This window comes from Odocoileus virginianus, chromosome 23 (genome assembly GCF_023699985.2).
Source record: "Odocoileus virginianus isolate 20LAN1187 ecotype Illinois chromosome 23, Ovbor_1.2, whole genome shotgun sequence".
NCBI lineage: Eukaryota > Metazoa > Chordata > Mammalia > Artiodactyla > Cervidae > Odocoileus > Odocoileus virginianus.
The window spans coordinates 11,521,631-11,543,444 of record NC_069696.1 but is presented as its reverse complement, the minus strand read 5'-3'; the positions used below and the strand labels follow the sequence as shown (position 1 = coordinate 11,543,444).

Sequence of the window (21,814 nt, the reverse complement as noted above, 5' to 3'; positions counted from 1 at the left end):
AGATTCCCCTGGAGGAGGAAATGGCAGCCCACTCCAGTATTCTTTTCGGGAAAATCCCATGGACAGAAGAGCCTGGCGGGGTGCTAGTCCACGCAGTCACGAAGGGTTGGACACGTCTGAGCAATTGAGCACACTTGCCCTCTGGAAAACTCTGGGTTCGTGACGTCGCCAGCAGTCACGTGGGAACAAAGCCAAACGTGAACTCAGGTCTTTCTCCAAAAGCCCAGGATCTTTGCAGCAACAGCTTATCACTTTCAGCATGTTTAAAGTGTTGCTGCCTCCCTCCCCAGGCTAGCCGCACGTTCAGTCACCATTTTCATTCTGACGAGGAGAAAAGTTCGATGCACCTGAAGTATCCCATGACTGCTGCGGGGAGGGTTGACAGCAGGACCAGCATGAAACCCCGGTGATCTGGCCCCGCTGGGGGTCACCTCAGGGTCCCTGGCCCCGAAGGGTAGGGAGGGCACCAGAGCCCTGTAGCAGCTCGTGCCACTGGCCACTGGCATCTCTCGCTCGGGTTTGGAACCAGGCGCCTGGGCAGACTCGCCTGCTCTGTTCATCACTGTGACTCAGCCACTGTGAGCCGCCAGCCTCTACTCCTGCCCAGGAAACCCTTGGTGCAGCTCCCCCGCCCCGGGGACCCTTCCCGCCCAGGACGCAAGCTGGCTCCCCCCTCGTCCGTCGGGGAAGTGGGGCTGTGCTGGTGTCATGGGTCCAGCGTGACGGCTAAAGGCTCAAAAGAAAGCCAGGCACCCAGACAGAGGCAGCGGCCTTTATTGGGGTAAACCACCACACGCCATCCGGAAAGCCGGCTCCCGCCGCCAGCCCGCAGGGTAGGTTGACAACACAGCCAGGGTTTCAGTGGCTTTTATTTAATACCCAGAAATCCAAAGTAAACACCGCTTAAAACAAATCAAGGACACGAGGATACTGGCACACAAATTGGGCAAGAGGATTTGGCTGCTTTAAAACAACACAGCTCTTGTGTCACATCCAGTTAGGACCTCAGGGCACGTGGGGCTCTGGGCTCAGCGCTTCATGATATCGTGTTTGAGGGGGAACCAGAGCTGCAAGCAGGCGCCCCAAAACCAGTGGAGGGGAGGGCATTCAAAAGACAGGCCATCTGGAGAACAATAAGAGGAGGGATTTCAGGACCTTTACCCATCACGGCATGGGCACCGATGAACTTGTTTTCACTTAGCTCCTGTGGATGAAGGTCCCTCTTTGGGGCAAAGTGGGGGAGGCCATTCACTACAAATGGGAATCAGTGCAGGAGGAAGGTTTCTAGAACTTTCCTCATTTAAGGACTAAGAGGGAAGCTTTTGCCGTCCAAGGAACTCCCAGCAAGTGTCAAAAGAAAGTAGTTTCTGTTGCTGCAGTTTCCCCAGAAGATGCTGCAGTGTGTGGGCCTCGCAGCGGGGATGTCCCAGGCCCTGACACTCACGTCCTGACAGCTGTTGTCCCCAGGCCACCAGGGACAACGGGTGGATCCCAAGAGGAGGAATCTAGCCACTTCAGAGGTCACCCTGGCTTCAGCCTCAGAACTGCTTCCCAGCCCTCACCCCACAGACGCTTTCAATTCGGGTTCAGTCCAGACAGCGGATGGGGAGAATGAAGCGGACGGCCCCAGGGGGCCTGCACAGGTGGGCGGAAGGCACGCCCATGCCTTCCCGCCGGTTTTGAGAAAAAGTAATTTGGAGACCAGACGACATGCTTTGCTGGAGCAGGGCTTTAAAGAGTCAGCATTACGAGATAAAAGTGCCTGTCTATAGGTTTCTCACATATTTATCCTTCCTGTTACTCTCCTGCCTAAAACACAAGAGGGCTTGAAGTGGGCTCACTGCCTTGGGAGTTGAACCCCATCACCACCTCCCTCCCCAGAAGAACCAATGCCCCTCACCCTGACCTTCAGGGTGTGGAAACAGGCCGGTGGGGGGGGGGGGGTGCTGCCCACCTGGGCTGAAGACCCCAGGCTTCTTTCCAAACGCCGGCCTCCCCTCCTTCACCCCCACCCCCACCCCCGCAGGCCCCCAGGAATTGGCATCGCCCCGCCAGATGGAGGGGCCTCCGCCTCCCTGGCACCATGGATCCGCGCGTGTAATGAAGGCGGCACAGAACGTTCCAGCCTCAGCTATTTTGTCAATGTGGATCTTTAATGTCACCGCCTCCCGCAGGAGACGCCATAATGCCGTTTTAATTATTTCTTTCCCCTGCTGGGTAACCTCCTCCATCAAATTGGCTATTCTGAACCCGGCCCCAGGCTGGCAGCCGCCCGAGCCCAGGCGGAAGAGGCAGCTGTTCTTTAAGTCCTGAGCACTGGTACGCAATGTAAGAGTAACGACGTGCTCAACAGCTCTGACCTGCAGCGGGAAGGCGAATATCACAGAAGAGAAAGGCCCATGTTGCCAGGGTGCTGAGCAAACCCAGGGGGTCCAGCCAGCCCAAGAACCCCGGCTCCACAGGGAGGTGGGGGTGACCCGGTGGAGGACCTGCCCGAGACCCAGCCGAGGGGTGCCCCTTTCTCTCCTGAGACAAGGCAGGCGAGGGGTGAAGGGCACGCAAATGAGGGATCGCATTTCCTTCAACAGGGCGTCCCAAGGATGCCACAGGCTGCAGAAAGCTGGGACTGGCGGAGGACAGAGGTGAACACTGCACCTCCCCTCTCACAGGCTGAGCTGTGACCCCCCCCACCCCAGAACCCACATATTGAAGTCCTAACCCCCAAGACCTCAGAAGGTGACGGTATTTGGGGACAGGGGTCTTCACAGAGGTAATTAAGGTACCATGAGGCCATTAGGGTCCACCCCAATCCGGTCTGCCTGGTGTCCTTGTAAGAGATGAGACACACAGTGGGGAGAGGCGTAGGAAGCGAGGGAAGACGGCGTCCGTCTACAAGCCCAGGAGGATCCAAAGGCACCTGCTCTGCTGACACCACCATCTCGACCTCCAGCCTCTAGAACTGAGACAATAAATGTCCAGGCTCTAACCCACCCCCCAACCCAGGCACTCTGTTACGGCAGCCCCAGCAAACTGAAACACCCTGCTTTCCAAAGGTTTTTGGAAAGGCATCCATCCTCAAACAGAGCCTTTGGGATTGGAGACTTCCCAGCGGAGCTGTCTCCAGCTGCCTTTTAGAGCCAGCTCCGACACAGCCCACTCAGCCGCAGCAAGAGATGAAGAAACGCCTCAGAAACACTTCCTCCCACGGACCGTGGCCACTGGGTCCGCTGGGTCCCAGACATCTGCACAAAAGCGAAATGCAAACTGCTCGGAGCGGCCAAGGAACAAGGCTGCGAGTGGACACTCCGGTCGCAGCTGAGGCTTCCGGGAGCTCAGAGGGAATTTTTTTCAAACAGCAAAATGCATTTTTTGTAAAAAGGCCTGGCTGCCCGGGAGAGTCCCGCCCAGGAGATGCCACCAGGACAGTCAAGCCATCGCCCCTGCTGCAACGCTGCCGTGCGTTTCTGACGACATGTGATCGCTGGCAGCTGTCAGCTGGAATGCCAGGCACCCCTCTGCCGCCTCCCAGGGGCTGAGGGTCAGGGTTCCGGGTTTTTTTTTTCTTTTCCATCTTTTGATAAACAAGAGACTTGGCCCCCTGTGGCACCCCAGGTGAGGTGAGGCTGCAAACTCACAAAGCATTGGTGTTTGGAACCTGCATTTCTAAGGATGCTGCCCGCTGTGGAATTACAGGGGAAGGAGGTGAAGAGCATCTACCAGAAACAAAAAGTGGGGTGGGGTGGGGAGCAACCGCGGGCTGGGAGGGGAGGCCAGGGCACCTCCCGAAGAGTGGTCCGCGCTGAGGTCTCTGCTGCCCCTCGCTGTCACTCCAGGTGCTTGTACTTGGTGAACAGGTTGTAAAGAACCCGCAGGGTGGATTTGAGGTCCAGGTTCACCACATCTGCAGAAGGAAAACAGAGAAGCCACGGCGGGTGAGAGAAGGCGCCCCAAGTCCTGGTGCCAACACCTGGGAGACGTGGGGGATACCATTCATGTCCCCCGCAGAGCACTCTCGCTGTCCCCGCCACTCACAGGCCGCTGCCCGAGCCCCAAGGCTACCGCCCCGCGGGATGAGCCCTGGGATGGCGAGGATTCTCCTTCATCCCTTCCAGGATGCGCCCAGACAAGTCTGCGTGGTACAGGGTCTCGGACAGCCAAGGACACGTACTGGGGACCGCGGGCCATCCTGCGGGCCTCCTGGGGCAGGGCAGGCGGCAGCCGCGGTCCTACCCGCTCGAGGTCAGGACCAAGGTGTGGCCCAGGAAGTCCAAGCACCTTGTTTGGTGGGAAGGGGCCCTGTCCCCCTGGGGGTCGGGCACCTGGTTCTTCTCCTCACTTGCTCTCTGAGCTGTGACAAGGGCTTGGGGAGGGCTGCAGTTCACGGGTCACGGGACAGAAATCCTGTCCCGGATGGGTATTCTACAGTGACTGCTAGGCCTCCCAGGGGGTGTGGGTGGAGGCTAACGAGGATGCCCCACCCAGGATTCAAGTTGTCACTGTCGGGCGGGGATCCAGAAGCACTGGGGTCACCTGCACACTTGTTATAATCGGGACTTAGAGGGCCCACGCCACAGCCCCTGGATTGGAAGATGCTTTGAGAAGCACCCCTCCCCACCACCCCCACCCCAGGGCTTCAGTTGCCCGCCCGATTCCTGGTGGAGGGCATGTAACACAGGAGTCAGTGCGGCAGTGAGGGGGCCTCTCGCTGGGGCTCCGCTGGCCTCCACGGCCGTGCAGACCTCACAGGCCATGACCGAGCCACGGCCCGGCTCATGAGCACCACCGGGCCACCAGGACAGCGACCGACAGGCGATGAACTGCAGCCAGCCCTAAGCATCCTCTCAAGACGTGAGGCAGCGTCTCTGGTCTGAGCACGGGCACCTGGTGGGCAGTGGAGCCCTGAGGCCGTGGGGCAGAGGCCACGGCCTCCAAGTCAATGCTGACTGAAGAACTGGCCTTGCTGGCTTCGCCAGAACAGGACTCTCGGTCCCCGAAGCCCCGAGGGAAACAGGGAGCTGGGGTCGGCAGAGCCTGGCCTTTGAGCCACACGCTCGGGGCCTGATGGGAGAGACCCGGCCGGTCCCCTAGCCCCTCGAAGACCCGGGTAAGGGTTTTACCTTCAGGGCGAGCCTTGGGCTTCTTAAGGCCTCCGTCCAGCATCAGCTCAAAGGCAAACGACACGTTGTGGACCTGCCAAGGAAGCCAGAGTTAGCGCCGGGGCCGCAACTGGTCCCAGGCCTGCCCACTGCCCCCCACCTCCACCGATTTTCTTCCAAGGGGCTGGAAGCAAGTGTGGACAGGGGGAGCCTTTGGAACAACTCGGCTCACAAGGACCAGGGGTGCCCAGGGCAGGACCCAGGGTGGGCAGAGGGAGGGGGAGGGAGTCTGCTGAGGGCAACACACATCCGCTGAGTGGTCCTCACTCCCCTTCCCAGAGATGAGGGCATGGCCGGGAGACGCAGGAAGGAGAGGAGGGCAAGAAGCTGCCCTGGGGGGTTGGGGGTCTCCAGGCCCCGACACGCCCACGTGAAGACAAGTAACGGCAGCTTCCTTTTACAGCTGAGGACCTGAGGCTCAGAGAGGGCAAGTCACCTCCCGAAGGCACCTGGCCCCGGGCCCTGTCCCCAGCACACAGCAGTCCCCTGCTGTCTGTCAGAAGGGCCTCAAGCCAGCCGAGTGACGGCGTGCCCTCAGCAGGGGTATATCAGTAGCCCTGACCCAGAGCAGGGGCCGTGGACGCTGCTGGAACTGAAGTCAGGCCCCTGGTGGCTGTTGCATGGCCCTCAACCTGCACGATGCCCTGGAAAGGGGGACACATCTGCGCTCGGCCCCCAAGGAGGCTCAAAGTTTGCACATTTCTGCCGCAGAGGTTAGGCACAGAGCCGCCATGAAGACACTGGCGATCAACCCAAGCACAGCCAACCAGAAGTCTGCTTCGAGCGAAGTGGGAGGTGGGGGAAGACAGGCGGGTGGGGAAACCAAAAAACAAAATAAGTCACAGATGTCAGAGCTGGAAAGGACTTCAGGGCTCTCCTGTAATCAAACAACCTTTAAACAGTAACATTTTCATGATTTCCCTGCCAATGAATCAGAAACACAATAAGTTTGCCTGCAAAGTGGTTTAATGATTAACCAGGAAAGAGACACTTGGCAAAATACTCCTCCGTTCGTCAAGACCACGAGAGCTCAGGGCACAGCAGAGAAGCTTCCAGGCCACAGGGGCACTGGGTGGGTAGCGCTCAGAGATGTAGAGGAGGCCACCGTCCGCTGAGTATCAAACAGGCCCCCGGCCCTGGCACACGGGACATGCCCCAGAGTGGGTGCAGGCCACTCACACCCAGACCTGGGTGAGCTGCAAATGATCTGAGGTTCGTGGGCCACGCTGAGGGAAGACAGGACGCAGGCTGTCAGAGTCCCACCTGCAGGGCCTGGAGCCAGCCTGGAGAGAGGGCTGAACCCGGCTGGGCCTTGGAGAGAGGGCTGAACCCGGCTGGGCCTTGGAGGAGGGACACGCATGGGAGATGACCAGAGGGTCTTAATCTCTCACTTCCGAAAGGAGGTCCTGGGTGAGACGGGTGAGGACATCCATCATCTGTGCCAAGAAAGTCCCCGGGCTCTGAGAGACGGGGCCGGGCTTCAGCCCACCCAAGTCTGGATGGGAATCTGCGCCCTGTCTCCGGGAGCATCCTGCCTCTTCCACCATCAGCTGAGATCCGGATCCCTGATTCATACACACAACAGGTTTGGAGTCGAGATGGAGCCAGGACGGCCAAGAGGGAGAGACAGGGCAATGTGTCGGGTTAGACCGTCAGCCCAACGTGGGAACAGACGTCTTCCGTGGCCCCAGGCTGGCAGGATGCACCCCCATCACAGGTGTGGAGCATGGTCAAGTCCACGAGGCCCCTCCCTGCCCTAAGGAAAGACTGGCTGGCCGGGGGATGGTGGTGTGGGAGGCGGAGAGGTGCAGAGGTCGGGGGAGCACCCTTTGGAGGCCCACCTCTCTGTAGCTGCTCAGCCCAACCAGTGATAGGTTTGGAGCAAGACTTCCCTCTGCTTTCTTCTCTGTCCAAGGAACCCACCAGACAGGAGACTGCCCCTTTCTCCTTTGTTCTCTCTGAGCCAAGCCTCAACCCCACAACCTCTCTGCCCCTGCAGAGAAGCGCCCTCGGGGCCCGGCTCCATGGACCCAGCACAAAGAAGAGCAAATACCTCCTGACAGGACGTGGGGCCATCTCCTTGACTGTGATCCCCCACCCAGTGAGACCCCACCCCCACCCAGGCCACACTCTGAACCCCAAAGCCCCACACTGCTACCAGGAGCCAGTCCACAGCAGAAGCCCCAAAGTGCTTTCTCTCTGTGATGCAAAGGAGCTTCAAAAAACCAGGTGAGGAGAGAGAAGGGTAGAGGGTCCCAGAAAGGAATGGGATCTCCTGACTCCGCCCCCGCTGACTGTGATCCATCTCCACCCTGAGGACCCCTTTCCTCTCCCGGGGACAGGGACTCTGATGATGGAACAAATTGGAAAGCACCCTGAAATTGCAAAGCCCTTTCTGGGACTTGCTTCCAGGAATAACCTCCAGAACACAGGCCACTCCCAGAGAGAGAGGGACACTGCAGAATCTTCCAGAAGATGACCACAGACCCAAGGTACCCAGCAAAGTGACCTGCACAGAGCAAGGCTCAACGGTGGGCCTCAAACAAGAAGCGTGGGTAGTACCCATGCCTCTGAGATGGTTCAATGGGGCCGTTCAGTTGTTTGCAGGAATCTCAGGGTCAGAGACGTCCCATCTCATCTTTTTAAACTCCAGTGCGATCGTTTAAAAGCACATGCCCATGATACATCTAGGATTTGCTCACTGATCTCAGTCTCCTGTCACTGCTACAAGGATTCTCAGTGCCTGGCAGAGTCTGGGGTCCCGGGGATGCTTCGAGAGGGTCCCTCGGCACGTGTCACCACTGCCCGGCCACATTGGGACGAGGTGTCTGGCCCTGACCGGAAGGGGGTTCAGATCTGTGCAGCAGGAAAAGGCCATCATCTGCGAGGTGGTTGGAGGACCTGGAGGTTAGTAAGCCCCATGGCTAATGAGGAAGCTCCTGGTGGTACCAGGAGACCATCACTCATTGGGAGGAAGGGAACAAATCCAGGGGTGGGGCTGGGGGCTAACACGGCTGGAGAAGAACCCTCCAGAATGCCAGCTTCCAGCCAGGAGAGCTCTGGAGGCCCTCGGGCCACCACCGGACCCTCCAAGCGTTGACGGTCTCACACCACACGGGATGCTGTCCCCTACAGCAGCCACCCGTCTCCCGCTCAGAGGTGAAGGGGACCAAACAGGCTTTGAGCCTCCCAGGCCAGAGGGTGATGGACAGAGACTTGTCCCGTCTCAGAGGAAAGGAGGCCAGGGCTGGGAGGGGCCGCCCCTGCTACTGCACAGAGCCTGTCCCAGAAAGAAGCCCAGCTCCAGTTGGCTTGGCTGACTTCACCCTTCTCAGCAGCCTTCGTGCTCATTTGAACAAAGAAAAGATCTCTCCAGAACAATGCTTCTGGGAACTTCCCTGGCGGTTCAGTGGCTAAGACTTCTGGAAACCTCCCTGGCGGTTCAGTGGTTAAGACTTTGCCTACCAGTGCAGGGGATATGGGATCAAAAGATCCCACATGCCTTGCAGCCAAAAAAACCAACACATCAAACAGAAGCAATATTGTAACACATCCATAAAGACTTTAGAAATGGTCCAGGTTAAAAAACAAACAAACAGAAATCCTTCCGCAGCCAGCTACATGGGCAAGAAATGCAAGATGAGCTGCGTGATCAAGCTGTCTGTCTTCTTGCCTCCTGACTAGCCCCGAGCACTCCCCCCTACCCTCGCCCCCTCTGCACTCCAAGGAGGGGAACGTGCCAGAACCTCGCTGATCTGCTCTGATCCATCTCAGCGGGCCAGACGGCAGCGACATTTGGCCGCGAGCAAGCCGCCCTCGAGATGCCAGAAGCAGGCTGATTGGTAAACACTGGCCCGACTTCCGGATGCGTCTCTGGCTGCCTCCCTCACTCATGGGTCTAGCACTTCGGGAAAATAAAATGACAGATGCTCTCGAGTTCAAGCAATACCGTCAGTCCACGAGCCAGGTTTCTGACGGCGAGGAACTAAACACTGCTGGGACAGCTGGACCTGTGGAAGCTGTTGGCAGGAGGTAAACACCTGGTCACAAGAGTGTCCCAAATGTGAAGGCCATGCCCTTTGACCCAAACAATCCTCTTTGAGGATTTTCCTAGAAAACAATCCACAGGAATGAAAACATATATACATTTATATTTACATATTCATGATCATGGCATCTAGTCCCATCACTTCATGGCAAATAGATGGGGAAAAAGTGGAAACAATAACAGATTATATTTTCCTGGGCTCCAAAGTCACTGCGGATGGTGACTGCACAGCCATGAAATTAAAAGACGCTTGCTCCTTGGAAAGAAAGCTATCACCAACCTAGACAGCATATTAAAAAGCAGAGACATCAAAGGTCCATATAGTCAAAGCTATGGTTTTTCCATGTATGGGTGTGAGAGCTGGACCATGAGGAAGACCGCTGCTGCTGCTGCTAAGTCACTTCAGTCGTGTCCGACTCTGTGCGACCCCACAGACGGCAGCCCACCAGGCTCCTCCGTCCCTGGGATTCTCCAGGCAAGAACACTGGAGTGGGCTCCAGTATTCTTGCCTGGAGAATCCCGTGGACAGAGGAGCCTGGTGGGCTGTTGTCCATGGGGTCGCACGGAGCTGGACACGACTGAAGTGACTTGGCAGCAGCTGCTTGGTGGGGTGTTGGCATTGATTTTAGGTGACATTGATTTAAAAATGCCAGAATTGATGGAACTGAGGAGGGAAATTATGCCATTCCATCATGGAATCATTCTTACTATTAATATTGCAATTGATAGTTTCAATTCCTAGAGGTGCTTTCATAGGAAAAACCAAAAACAGAAAACTAAAAATCAAAATGTTGGTTACACAGCTCAGGGCTTGTCCCCATTATATCTTTATATAACTGGATAACATTCACTTAAAAATTATCAATCTTTTAGTTATTCTTTTCTTCTAGATTAATTTGCCTAATGAAAGACAAATCCCTAGATAATAAATCTTCTAAATAGGTTTCTGAAAGACAATTTATCATATTTACATGTTTCTTTTAATCCTTTAATTTACTGAACAGTTTTCATTGACTATTCTTATCAAGATTTTAAAGAATGTTGGATTTCTCTGTCTCAACTTTTTCTGCTGCTGCCTATAAATTTGAAATAAAAAATTCTTAGAAAAATATCAAAAAAAAAAAAAAAAAAAGAATACTGGAGTGGGTTGCCATTTCCTTCTCCAAGGAAAGCTGAGTGCCAAAGAATTGATGCTTTTGAACTGAGGTGTTGGAGAAAACTCTTGAGAGTCCCTTGGACAGCAAGATCAAACCAGTCAATCCTAAAGGAAATCAACCCTGACTATTCATTGGAAGGACTAATGCTGATGCTGAAGCTGAAGCTCCAATACTTTGGCCACCTGATTCGAAGAGCCGACTCATTGGAAAAGACCCTGATGCTGGGAAAGAGTGAAGGCAGGAGGAGAAGGGGGTGACGGAGGATGAGAGGGTTGGATGGCATCACCGACTCAATGAATGTGAGCTTCGGCAAGCTCTGGGAGTTAGTGCAGGACAGGGAAGCCTGGCATGCTGTAGTCCATGGGGGTCAAAGATTCGGACACGACTTAGCTACTGAACAACAATATATTCACATGATACCTTATTGTTTTAATAGCCAAAAAGAAACAAACGGATCGCCCCAAAGTGGAAAACAGGGAGACTGGCATCACAGCCTCTCCATGGACTTTGTGCAGACACTGAAGATGGTGTCTAGGAAGCTCATGAAGCTGAAGGCAGACTACGTGGCACAACCAGGGGAAGGATTTGCAACTCTACTGACATTCGGCCACAATTATTAAGACCAGCATCGTCCCAGGGAAAGAGTCCAATGAGAACGTGGCACACAACCCCTGGATGCATTAGGCACTGCCCACGGGGCTCCTTCCTTTCCCGAGGGTCACATGTCATCACCACACCATTTTCTTGGCAGGCTGGACTTCATAAAGAGCAGCCTGGGGATTCTACGCTGCTCACTTGGATGGGCGTGTCCCGGGCCACTCCCAGGATGGAGACCGTGCACACACATACCTTCTGGTCAAAGCTGTCAGGGGTCAGGTAGAAGTTGTGCAGAGGTACGAAGTAATCTTCCAGGAGCCCCATGAGCAGCACCAGGTACACGCCGTCTGCAAACTACAGAGGAACACGCGTGATGTTCTGGGCCGTACACGGAGTCAGCAAAGGCTCTGCCGCCACTCAAACGGAGGAAAAGTGTTTTAGAGTTGAAAAAAAAGAATCCACCTCTTGTTGAGGAACTTGAGCCTGCAGTCAGGTGAAGGACCAGGGTGCAAAGTGGGCACTTGAGACTGTACATGATGACATGAAGTGCGGCTGAGTGGGGAGGACCAGACCACTGACCTAGGGGATAACGCTGGTCCCATCTCTCAGGGTGGCCGTGGGGACCCTGGGTGCGGAGAGGGGAGGCAGGACCTGCCCACCAGCCTTCCCAGAGGACATCTACTGCAGATCAAGGACTTGTGACAAACCCAGCCTCCAGATTCTAAAACCGTGTGGTCCAATACAGTTTCCACTGGCTACACGTGCCTGCTGACATTCGTCACAGGCTTTTAAATGAGACTGACTTATTTCCAGTTTAAACAAGTGGGGAGAAGCTCAGAGAGGTTGAGGAACTGGCTCAGTGTCACAGAAGCTCAGAAGCTGCCCCACAATCTGAAAGTGCTTTTAAAAAGGAGAAAACACACACAAACACACACCCAGGGCAAGAACTGGAGCCCAGTTCTCATTGACTTGCAGGACATCAGAAGTTTAACAACGAACATACTTATGAAAATACAGTCCTTTGCAACAACAAAAAGAAAGATCTGCATTTCGAGGGCTGGGTATCTCTTTTGGTGGATCACTGGCTCAAACTATTTTTAGGATATTACTTCATGTGTGTTTGTCAAGTCGCTTCAGTTGTGTCTGACTCTTTGCGACCCCTTAAGACTGTAGCCCACCAGGCTTCTCTGTCCATGGGATTCTCCAGGCAAGACTTACTGGAGTGGGTTGCCATGCCCTCTTCCAGGGGATCTTCCTGACCCAGGGATCGAACCTGGCTCTCGTACGTCTCCTACCCTGGCAGGAGCGTTCTTTACCACTAGCGCTGCTTTGGAAGCCCCGTGACTTCACACCGTGCAGTGACAGGAACAAATGATGTCATACAGAGCAAACAGACATCAATGCAAATTTAAGTTCAGGATTCAGCCTCAGATGTGTGGCTGTTGCTAGCGGCAGGCAGGGCCAGCTGGGCAGTGACCATTACGGACAGCTGGCGAGGATGTGGGTTCTCACCCCCGCCAATGAGAGTTTCAGGTGGGCCAAGCTTCCGGGCCCTCCGTGTAACTCCCAACCTTTGCTCTAACAACCCCGTTTGTAGGAGTTTATCCTGAGGAAGCAGATAAAGGCATAAACGGCTGTGTGCAAAGATACTGGTTGTACCGCTTTTTACCAGATCAGGAAACGTCCCATCACAAGGACTGGATTTAATGACACGCAGAATAGGAGGCAGCTACTAAAGTGAAGAACACAGACAGGCCAGACAACACAAAAGGGATGCGACAGAAACCCACTCAGTCACACAAAAAGATGCCCACACTATTAAGTAACACTTTGCAAAACAGCTGTTTTACAAAAAAAAAAAAAAATGACCCACAGCCATTTCAAAAAACACACTCATGCATACAAACCATCTAGAAAAATGCACACCCAACCGTTAACTGCAGTTGGTTACCTCTGGAGAGAATGGTGAGGGAGTTGGGGCAGGGGCAGACTAAAAGGATGGTTCCTCTTCAAATGAGTACACTTCTGGACTGTTAACACATCAAGCCGCAAATAATCAGAGGCTAAATGTGCAATATTAGTAAATGCTAAAAAAAAAAGTGTTCTTGCAAACAAAACACAAATAAATATATACGTTAAAAAATGGACCATTCAGCTTTCAAACATAGAGCGAGCTGCCCGCTTGGAGCCATCCGTGTAGAGAAACGATCTGTAGTAAACCCCTAGCGCCGTTATCTCCGGGTGAGGGGATTACGGGTGATTTTTATTTGTTTTGGTTATCTGCATTTTCAGACATTTCTACAATGAACCTGAATTACTTTTTTAATTAGAAAAGCAAATGAGAAAAGTTAAAGAAAGAGGAAGGAATGAACACAATCACCCAGGGGTTTAAGAAGGATCAGTTGCACATTAGAGAGACGGGCACTGAGAACGGGAAAGACGTCAAACAAGCACCCAGCTAATCCTGGGGAAATTATATTTTGCCTTTAATGCTTGTCGAGTGCTCAAAACATATTTTCACGCTGCAGCTTTCTCTCTGAGTGGGGGTGGGGAGGTATACTTTCTACACTTGCGGCAGGAGAAATATGTGGTGTGTATTCACTAGAGGGACGCCAGCCAGCATTTGCTGGCTAAGCACTCAGGGTAGACGGCCACGGACAGCAGAAGCAGAGGGCGCCAGGGACGTCCTGGTGGTCCAGAGGTTAAGTAAGACTCCTCACTCCCACTGCAGGGGGCTCGAGTTCGATCCCTGGTCGGGGAAATAGATTCCACATGCTGCGCAGCCAAAAATTTTTAAAATTAAAAAAAAAAAAGAAGCATAAGCAGAGGCAGCTACACTTCCTAGCCTGAGGGACCCACACACGCAGAAGCTCTTCGGTGGGGGTGCCGGCACCTTGGAGGGTGCTGTGTTGAATTGCATCCCTGCCCCAAAGAAGTCCCTGATGCTGGGAAAGATGGAGGGCAGGAGGTGAAGCGGGCAGCAGAGGATGAGATGGTTGGAGGGCATCACCGACTCAATGGACACGTGTTTGAGCAAGCGCCAGGAGCTGGTGATGGACAGGGAAGCCTGGCGCGCTACAGGCCATGGGGTCGCAGAGAGTCGGACACGACAGAGCAACGGAACAACAATGACCAGAAAAGATGTGTTGGAATCCTGACCTCCCCCCACTAGAACCTGTGTGTAAACTTACTTGGAAATAGGGTCTTGGCAGAAGTAAGGTCATTAGGGTGGGCCTTAATCCCACACGACTGTGTTTTTACCAAAAATGGGGGGAAATTTGATACAGGTCCATGTGAAAGCCAAGATGGAGATGATACATCTGATGACTCAAGAAATGCCCAAAGTTACCAGCAAGCCACCAGAAGCTGGGGGAGGGGCCTGGCCCTGACCACCTCCCTGCCCCCCTCCCCACCCCACCCCCAGAGGCTCAGAAGGAACAGCCCAGCAGACACCCTGATCTGGGATTTCTGGCTTCCAGAACTATTAGGTTATATGTGTTAGTTAAGGGGTTTTGTTCCAGGAGCCCCAGGAATTAAGATAGAGGGTGTGGGAGAAGGTCCAGGGGGCTGGGGCTGGGACTATTTCGACTGCATGATGGACATTCTCTGTTTGACGAACACAATGCTATCTGCTTTGTTCACAAGGCCCACTGAGGGTCACAGAGCTGGCTGAAAACCACACGAGACAAAGGATCCTTCAGCCCAGAACACGGCTCACCTGGGTCTCTAGTTCCGTCACCTCCAGATTCAGCTTGTTCAGGTGCTTGTTCACAAACGTGATGAGAGACTGCAAGGCAAAGAGACACGGGAAACGTGAGCGCGAGATTCGGCTCCCACATCACGGGACGGGCGCGACAGGTGCCATCTCTGGCTTCGTGAGATGCTTCCGTGATCTCCCCTGTTAGCTGGAATGAAAGGCCCGAGTCGAAAACGAAATGTTCTTACAATCCCCTTTGGTTTTGATGAGATAAAACCTAAATCTATCCCAGCAGGTAAAGAAACACACAACTGTGTCCACCAGCCCATGTGAACGTGTGGTGTGCACACGTACCATATTTAACATCCCTGCAGGAGAGTCATCTGCGCCCTCAAGATGGATGTGACGACTCCCACTCAGGGGGAGATAATTAAATGCTTTAACGTAGGCTAGATGTAGCCTTGAACTACAAAAGACTGAGACAGACAGGCTGCCTGGGGCCACCTCCGTCAGAGTTTCAGTAAATGAAGAGACCTCAGAGATTTGCTGCTGCTGCTAAGTCGCTTCAGTCATGTCTGACTCTGTGCGACCCCATAGATGGCAGCCCACCAGGCTCCCCCGTCCCTGGGATTCTCCAGGCAAGGACACTGGAGTGGGTTGCCATTTCCTTCTCCAGTGCATGAAAGTGAAAAGTGAAAGTAAAGTCACTCAGTTGTGTCCTGACTCTTCGCGACCCCATGGACTGCAGCCCACCAGGCTCCTCCGTCCATGGGATTTTCCAACCAAGAGTACTGGAGTGGGTTGCCATTGCCTTCTCCGCCGAGATTTGCTGAGTCCTGGTATATACCTACACAGGGTCACTGGCTTCTCCTCTCTGGCAAAAGTTTAAAATTTGTCACTTGCAACTTTTCTCAGTAATCAAGCCCCACTTTAATGGAATCTCAGTATCAACCCCATCTCTCCCTACCCCGGACATGATGTCATTTCCTATTCATCTAACCCAACTATACTGTGTGCCCAGCACTCTGCTCGGTGCTGGGGACGCAAGACAGTAAGTAAGACAGAGCCCTACCCTGATGTCTGGGACACGATTTTCCATACACACACCCAGTGGAGGCAACAGGGAATCCAGAGATACAGCAAAGCTGATGAAATGTAAATGTCACAGCCGGGTGGGAGGGTGTCAATGAGAAGCACGTGGATCCCTGGAAGACGAGGGGGCAGGGGAGGACCTGGGCTGGGGGTAGGAGTGGGTGGAGTGGGCGGAGCAGCCACCCAGGCCGTGTCCACCTGTGGGAGCCCTCCAGCACCTTCCAGCGGGGGCTGGAGGTGGGTGGGATGGGAGAGGGGAGTCGGGCGTGACCTCGGAGGGACCTGGAGAGCTGGACAGGGCCCGCCTGCTTTTTTTCTGGGATTCAGGAGACACTAACCCAACTCCCAGTGTGGGGGAGGGGAAGGGCCAGGCTGGAAGCAGGAAGGTGTCAGGGAAACCAAAGGATTCTTTCTTGGTCATTGCTGGGATCCCCGCAACACGCCTTCTCGAAGAATGAATCAGATCTACTGCAAGTCAGGGCTTCCGTGGTGGCTCAGCGGTCAAGAATCCACCCGCCAGGGCAGGAGAGGGTGGTTTGATCCCTGGGTCGGGAAGATCCCCTGGAGAAGGAAATGGTAACCCACTCCAGTATTCTTGCCTGGAAAATCTCATGGACAGGAAAACCCCACGGCCTGCTGCAGGCCACGGGGTCGCAAAGAGTCAGACATGACTGAACTAGTGGAACGACAACTTGTGCATGGATGTGAATGGGTTGTGAATCCATTCTTGGGAACGGGTTCCAGGGGCCGGATGTGGCCGGGGTTGGGTCGGCAGTACTGCTCTGAGGCCCAGAGTGTGTGGCTTATTATCCAAGGACATTAAGTAGGCTCGGCCCCAGAAGGCCCACTTCTGCAAAGCACTTCAAGAACCAACAATCTCATCATCCCAGCCTGGACCAACATTTTCCAAATGTGAGTTCCATGGGAATTTAATGTGTTCTATCCCAGTATACTTAAATCAACAGATCTCACTACAGACAAACAAGCTTGGAAAAATGCACCCCACCAAGCCCCACTCTTAGTGAAGTGAACGTCGCTCAGTCATGTCCAACTCTTTGAGACCCCATGAACTATCCAGTTCATGGAATTCTCCAGGCCAGAATACTGGAGTGGGTAGCCTTTCCATTCTCCAGGAGATCTTCCCAACCCAGGGATCAAACCCAGGTCTCCTGCATTGCAGGCAGATTCTTCCCAGCTGAGCCACAGGGAAGCCCAAGCCCCCTCTTGGAGAATGTCAGCACATTACAGACTCTGAGAAGTCCTACATGAAGCAACCTGTATGAGAAAACTATCCAAGATCGAGAGCTGTCTCCGCAGGGTCGAGGGCTCAGACTTTACAAGCTGAGATCCATCCCACCGCTGCCTTCCTGAGCATTCTGTAGGCACTCAAATAACTTGATGTGTACTGAGTCTTGATTCCTCTTGGGGAAGAGAAAGCCATCAGCCTGGAAGCTGGCCATTCCCCAGCCCCCGACTCCAGAGCCTTGTTCACGCGGCTTCTTCCATCGAAGACCGACCAGCAGGCTGTCTCCCCTTTGTGCTCCCAGCTGGGGAGACAGGCCAAATGGAGCTCAGAACAACTCTGCCAACAGTGCCTGCTTGTTTACCAGGCACATCGTGGATGCAGCATTGCGGTAACGAGGCCAGCACGAGCCAGCAGGCTTACACGCTGAAAAACATTTCCACATTGAAAAAAAGCCTTGATTCGGAATGAACCGCCCCCCAACGCTGGCGGGGTAATTCACTCCACAGCAGTGGCGGGGCGGGTGGCCAGGAAGATACCCAGGAGCAGAGATGCTGAGTTAAAAAGGTGCTAATTTTATGCACCGCAGTTACTCTTTTGACTATAATTACACTTCAATCCATGTGGCAAACATTTCAGAGATTTCAAACATTTTCCCACCTCTTTCCCAGCACGGAGTTCATGCTGTAAAAAAAAAAAAAAACACCCAGAGATGGAGGGAAACACCATGACCGAGAACTCACCTTCTTCACGACACTGAGCTTGTCGGGGGCGTGGTCGAAGAGCGTGTCGAAGGCGTCCCGCTCTGCAGAGACACGGAGAAGGGTTTAAGGAGACTCGGCTGCTGCTCTGATCATCCCTGCACATCCCCGGAACCAAGCAGCGTCTAATCCCCCGGCATGTTCCACCTGCCTGGGATCCTTTGCATTCCTGCCAGAGCCGAGAGGCAGGTGCTGACGAGGAGCAAAATCAAGGGAAAGATGCTTTGAAGGGTCCCTTTAACTGAGTTTCTGCCTCTTAGCACAGAATACAGGGGAAGCACTCAGACATCACATCCTAGCGCCCATCCATCACATTCTAATCTCTCTCTATTTTCCCCACATGCCTTATCTTGTTCGATACATCTGATGGATAAACCTGACCACCTGCTCCGCTAGTCGTGGCTGCCCCCTCAAACAAGCCCTCACCTGGGGATGGTGGCAACAACTTCCTGTTGAATGGATCCCACTCCTGCACTCCCAACCCCTCCGATCCATTCTCCCTCGAAGGCCCAGTGAGTCCTTTAACGTTTTGCTGTTCAATCGCTAAGCTGTGTCCAACTCTTTAGGACTCCATGGGCTGCAGCACGCCAGGCTTCCCACTTTAAAGTGTAAACTGGATCATTTCTCCCCCCTCCCCACCCCTGCTTTCTTTCTATAAAGAAAGAGGAGTGCCAAAGAATTGATGCTTTTGTTTTTTGGTTTTTTTTTTTGGTTTTTGTCATACATTGAAATGAATTAGCCATGGATTTACATTTTTGAACTGTGGTGTTGGAGAAGACTCTTGACAGTCCCCTTGGACTGCAAGGAGATCCAACCAGTCCATCCTAAAAGAGATCAGTCCTGGGTGTTCATTGGAAGGACTGATGCTGAAGCTGAAGCTCCAATACTTTGCCCACCTGATGCAAAGAGTTGACTCATTTGAAAAGACCGATGCTGGGAAAGATTGAAGGCAGAAGGAGAAGAGGATGACAGAGGATGAGATAGTTGGATGGCATCACCAACTCAATGGACATGAGTTTGAGTAAACTCCAGGAGTTGGTGATGGACAGAGATGGATGGCGTGCTGCAGTCCATGGGGTCACAAAGAGCCAGACACAACTGAGCAACTGAACTGAACTGAACCCCACACCTGCGGGGACTAAAACCCCCCATCACTCTCTCATCACTCTTAGAATAAAATCCCTCTCTCCCATGGGCCCATAGGGTCCACGAGTTCAGCATCACCTCTCAACACGCCCCCCGGAAACCTCATCCACCCACCAGCACCTCCCTCCGTCACACGCCCACCACTGGGCCTCTGCACCTGTTCCTCATCAGCCTCACCTCCTTGAGGTCGTCTGGGGGGCCTTCTATGATCACCTGTCTCTAAAAGAGCACCCCACTTCCGCTCTCTGTCCCCTTACCCTGGTGCAACTTTCATAGCAATTACTCACGGCTGTCAGTAAAGAATCTGCCTGCAAGGCAAGAGACCCAGGTGCGATCCCTGGGTCGGGAAGATCCCCTGGAGGAGGAGATGGCAACCCACTCCAGTATTCTTGCCTGCAGAATCCCATGGACAGAGGAGCCTGGCGGGCTATATAGTCCACGGGGTCGCAAGACTCGGACACAGCTGAGCGACCAACCCACCACCATCTCTCTGCAAGCACGTTGTTTTCACTTCTCCACTGGGCTGTCCGCTCCTTGCAGCCCAGGACTGCTGGCTCACTTCTTCGCTGCACCATCACTGGCTCCAGAACCGTGAAGGGCCCGCAGCCGGTGCTCAGAACAAAGGAAAGAGCCAGGAAATCCTGCTCAGAACGCCTCGCGAGCGGCTCTTCCCCGGGGTGTCCGCCTCTGTGGGAAGACCCACAGGGCCAGAAGGGGCCCGTCCCGCCACGTCCCAGGGACCCCAGCCCACTCTACCTGCCTGCCACTCGTGGGCCCAGCCATGCCTTCCAAATTAACACAGAATCAGCCCCTTCTTTTTCAGTTGCGAGGCCACCAGAGGCCAGGGCGATGTGGCCATCAGTGGACCAGACAGGAGCAGGGCTGTCTGGGGCCGGGGCCTGCTTCTAGCCTGAGGCTGCCGTGGCGGGTCACACAGGGCCAGGCAGAGCCCCTGGGCCGCCTGGAGCCCAGGCTGGGGGGCGGAGGTCTCAGGGTGGGACCCAGGGCTGTGGGGGAGTCGCTGCCAGGATGGAGCAGGTGGGGAGGAGGGCATCTGGAGGCCATGGGGCCCCCCTTCTGTCCTCAAGGATCCCCAGCCCCGCAAGGTGCCTGGGGGTGGTCAGTGCTCAGAGAACCTCAACCAGCAGAGAGGCCCTGTTTCTGGGTCTCTATCCAAGCTGGGGCTGGAACTCAAACCCCCGGCGTGGAGTCTGGGGGAGGGCTGGGGTAGGAAGAGCCCCTCCGCCTGTCTGGAGGGGACTGGGATCCAGAGCTAGAGATGACCCAGCGCCTGCTCCAGGACCGCAACAACAGAGAGGGGAGAAACGAGAAGAAGGCAGGTCATGACCGAGGAGCCAGAGCCTGCGCCTCTCCTGGGGGAAGCGTCCCAGCTACTCCCCCGGGGCGGCCCCCCAAAGGCAGGCGCTCAGCACCCACCAGCCAGGGCCCCTGAAGGCAGCTGGCCCAGCCCAGGTAGCCTCCCCACTGGCCTTGGGGGCAGGCGGCAGGAAGGAAGGTGAGAGGCAAAGAGGAAGGTGTGTATGCACAGTGTGTGTGTGTGTGGTGCGTACACACACGTGTGCACAGGGGTGGGGCGTGTGTCTGCAGAGGGGCACCCCGCTTTATTCACCTAAAGGCCAACAGCAACCCAAAGGCCCGACCCCGCAGGTTTCCCTCCCCCCAGCTTTTCTACCGCAGCAGCTGTAAATTATTTTTATAATCATCTAAGTCCGATTATACTCAACAAGGCAGTCTGCTAAGAGGGAGGGAAAAAAAAAAGCTAAATCTTCACAAAGCAAAACACAAACTTTAAATGCAGCTTTTAAGAAAACCCCCAGGAGCAGAACAGCCTTGACGTCAGCCGGGTATATTTAGCCGAGCCACCGCTGGGCCGGCAGAGGCAGGACGGCAGGGGGGCCATCGCGGGGCCTGAAGGTTGGAGCCCCCACGCCCACTCACCTGCACCTGGGGGTGGGGGTGCGGATGGCATCACGGCCGAGGCCTGGGGAATGACAACTAATCTGGCCGAGAGCCTGGGGCCCATGACTTAGGCAAAGCGTCTCCCTCCATAAGGTGGGGGTGAAAACAGACCCCAGCTCACCACCAGTGTGAAGGATTAAGCGAGGTAAAGAATCAAGGGCTTCCCAAGTGGCACTAATGGTAAAGTACGCGAATGCATGTGCATATGAGACATTAGAGACACAGGTTCGATCCCTGGGTTGGGAAGAGCCCCTGGAGGAGGGCAAGGCAGCCCACTCCAGTGTTCTCGCTTGGAGAACCCCATGGACTGAGGACCCTGGCGGGGGCTATAGTGCATAGAGTCACAGAGACGGACATGACTGCAGCGACTTAGCACCCAGCACACGCAGGGAAACGTACTCCCCTGGTGGCTCAGACGGTAAAGCGTCTGCCCACAGTGCGGGAGACCCGGGTTCAGTCCCTGGGTAGGGAAGATCTCCTGGAGAAGGAAATGGCAACCCACTCCAGGATTCTTGCCTGGAAGATCCCACGGATGGAGGAGCCTGGTAGTCTACGGTCCTTGGGGTCGCAAAGAGTCGGACACGACTGAGCTACTTCACTTTCACTTTCACGCGCAGGTTATAAAGGGAGAAGCAAATGTGTCCCTGATGTGTCCTCTCGTCCTGACCCCACCCTGGCCTCCCTCTAGGCTCTGGGGACAGTCACAGGGATGAATGAACAGGGGGCAGCCCCGCCCCCGGGAAGGGCACAGGCAGTCCAAGAATGGGTACCAATAAAGCCAGAAAGATGCAGGAAGCGGCCGCATCAGCCAGGGCCCCAGTGTCCACCCAGGTTCAACTTCTGAAGATGCTCAGCTTACTCCAGACGAAGTAGGCTCTAAGTCTGCATTTTTGAAATCGGAAGGTCTGTCCAAAAGTCCAGAATTTCTGGCTTCTCT

The 21,814-nt window shown here is 54.6% G+C and overlaps 1 protein-coding gene and 1 long non-coding RNA gene across 4 annotated transcripts in view; one reads left to right on the top strand and one right to left on the bottom strand.

The window, feature by feature from the left end:
- Positions 1 to 851: 851 nt before the first annotated feature.
- The window catches only part of PARVB (parvin beta), a 115,314-nt gene continuing 94,351 nt past the window's right edge, over positions 852 to 21,814 (bottom strand). For all 3 annotated transcript variants that reach the window (XM_070453480.1, XM_070453482.1, XM_070453481.1), the window contains exons 9-13: positions 17,734 to 17,795; positions 14,677 to 14,745; positions 11,211 to 11,312; positions 5,118 to 5,190; positions 852 to 3,901 (exon numbers count right to left, since the gene is read on the bottom strand). In XM_070453480.1, coding sequence (XP_070309581.1) covers positions 3,825 to 3,901; positions 5,118 to 5,190; positions 11,211 to 11,312; positions 14,677 to 14,745; positions 17,734 to 17,795 — 383 coding nt within the window. In that variant the 3' untranslated portion in view covers positions 852 to 3,824. The remainder of the gene's footprint in view (positions 3,902 to 5,117; positions 5,191 to 11,210; positions 11,313 to 14,676; positions 14,746 to 17,733; positions 17,796 to 21,814) is intronic.
- On the top strand, positions 6,106 to 9,625 carry LOC139030570 (uncharacterized). The gene is made up of 3 exons (XR_011482951.1): positions 6,106 to 6,873; positions 7,156 to 7,385; positions 7,569 to 9,625. It is a non-coding gene; the product is annotated as an uncharacterized lncRNA (long non-coding RNA).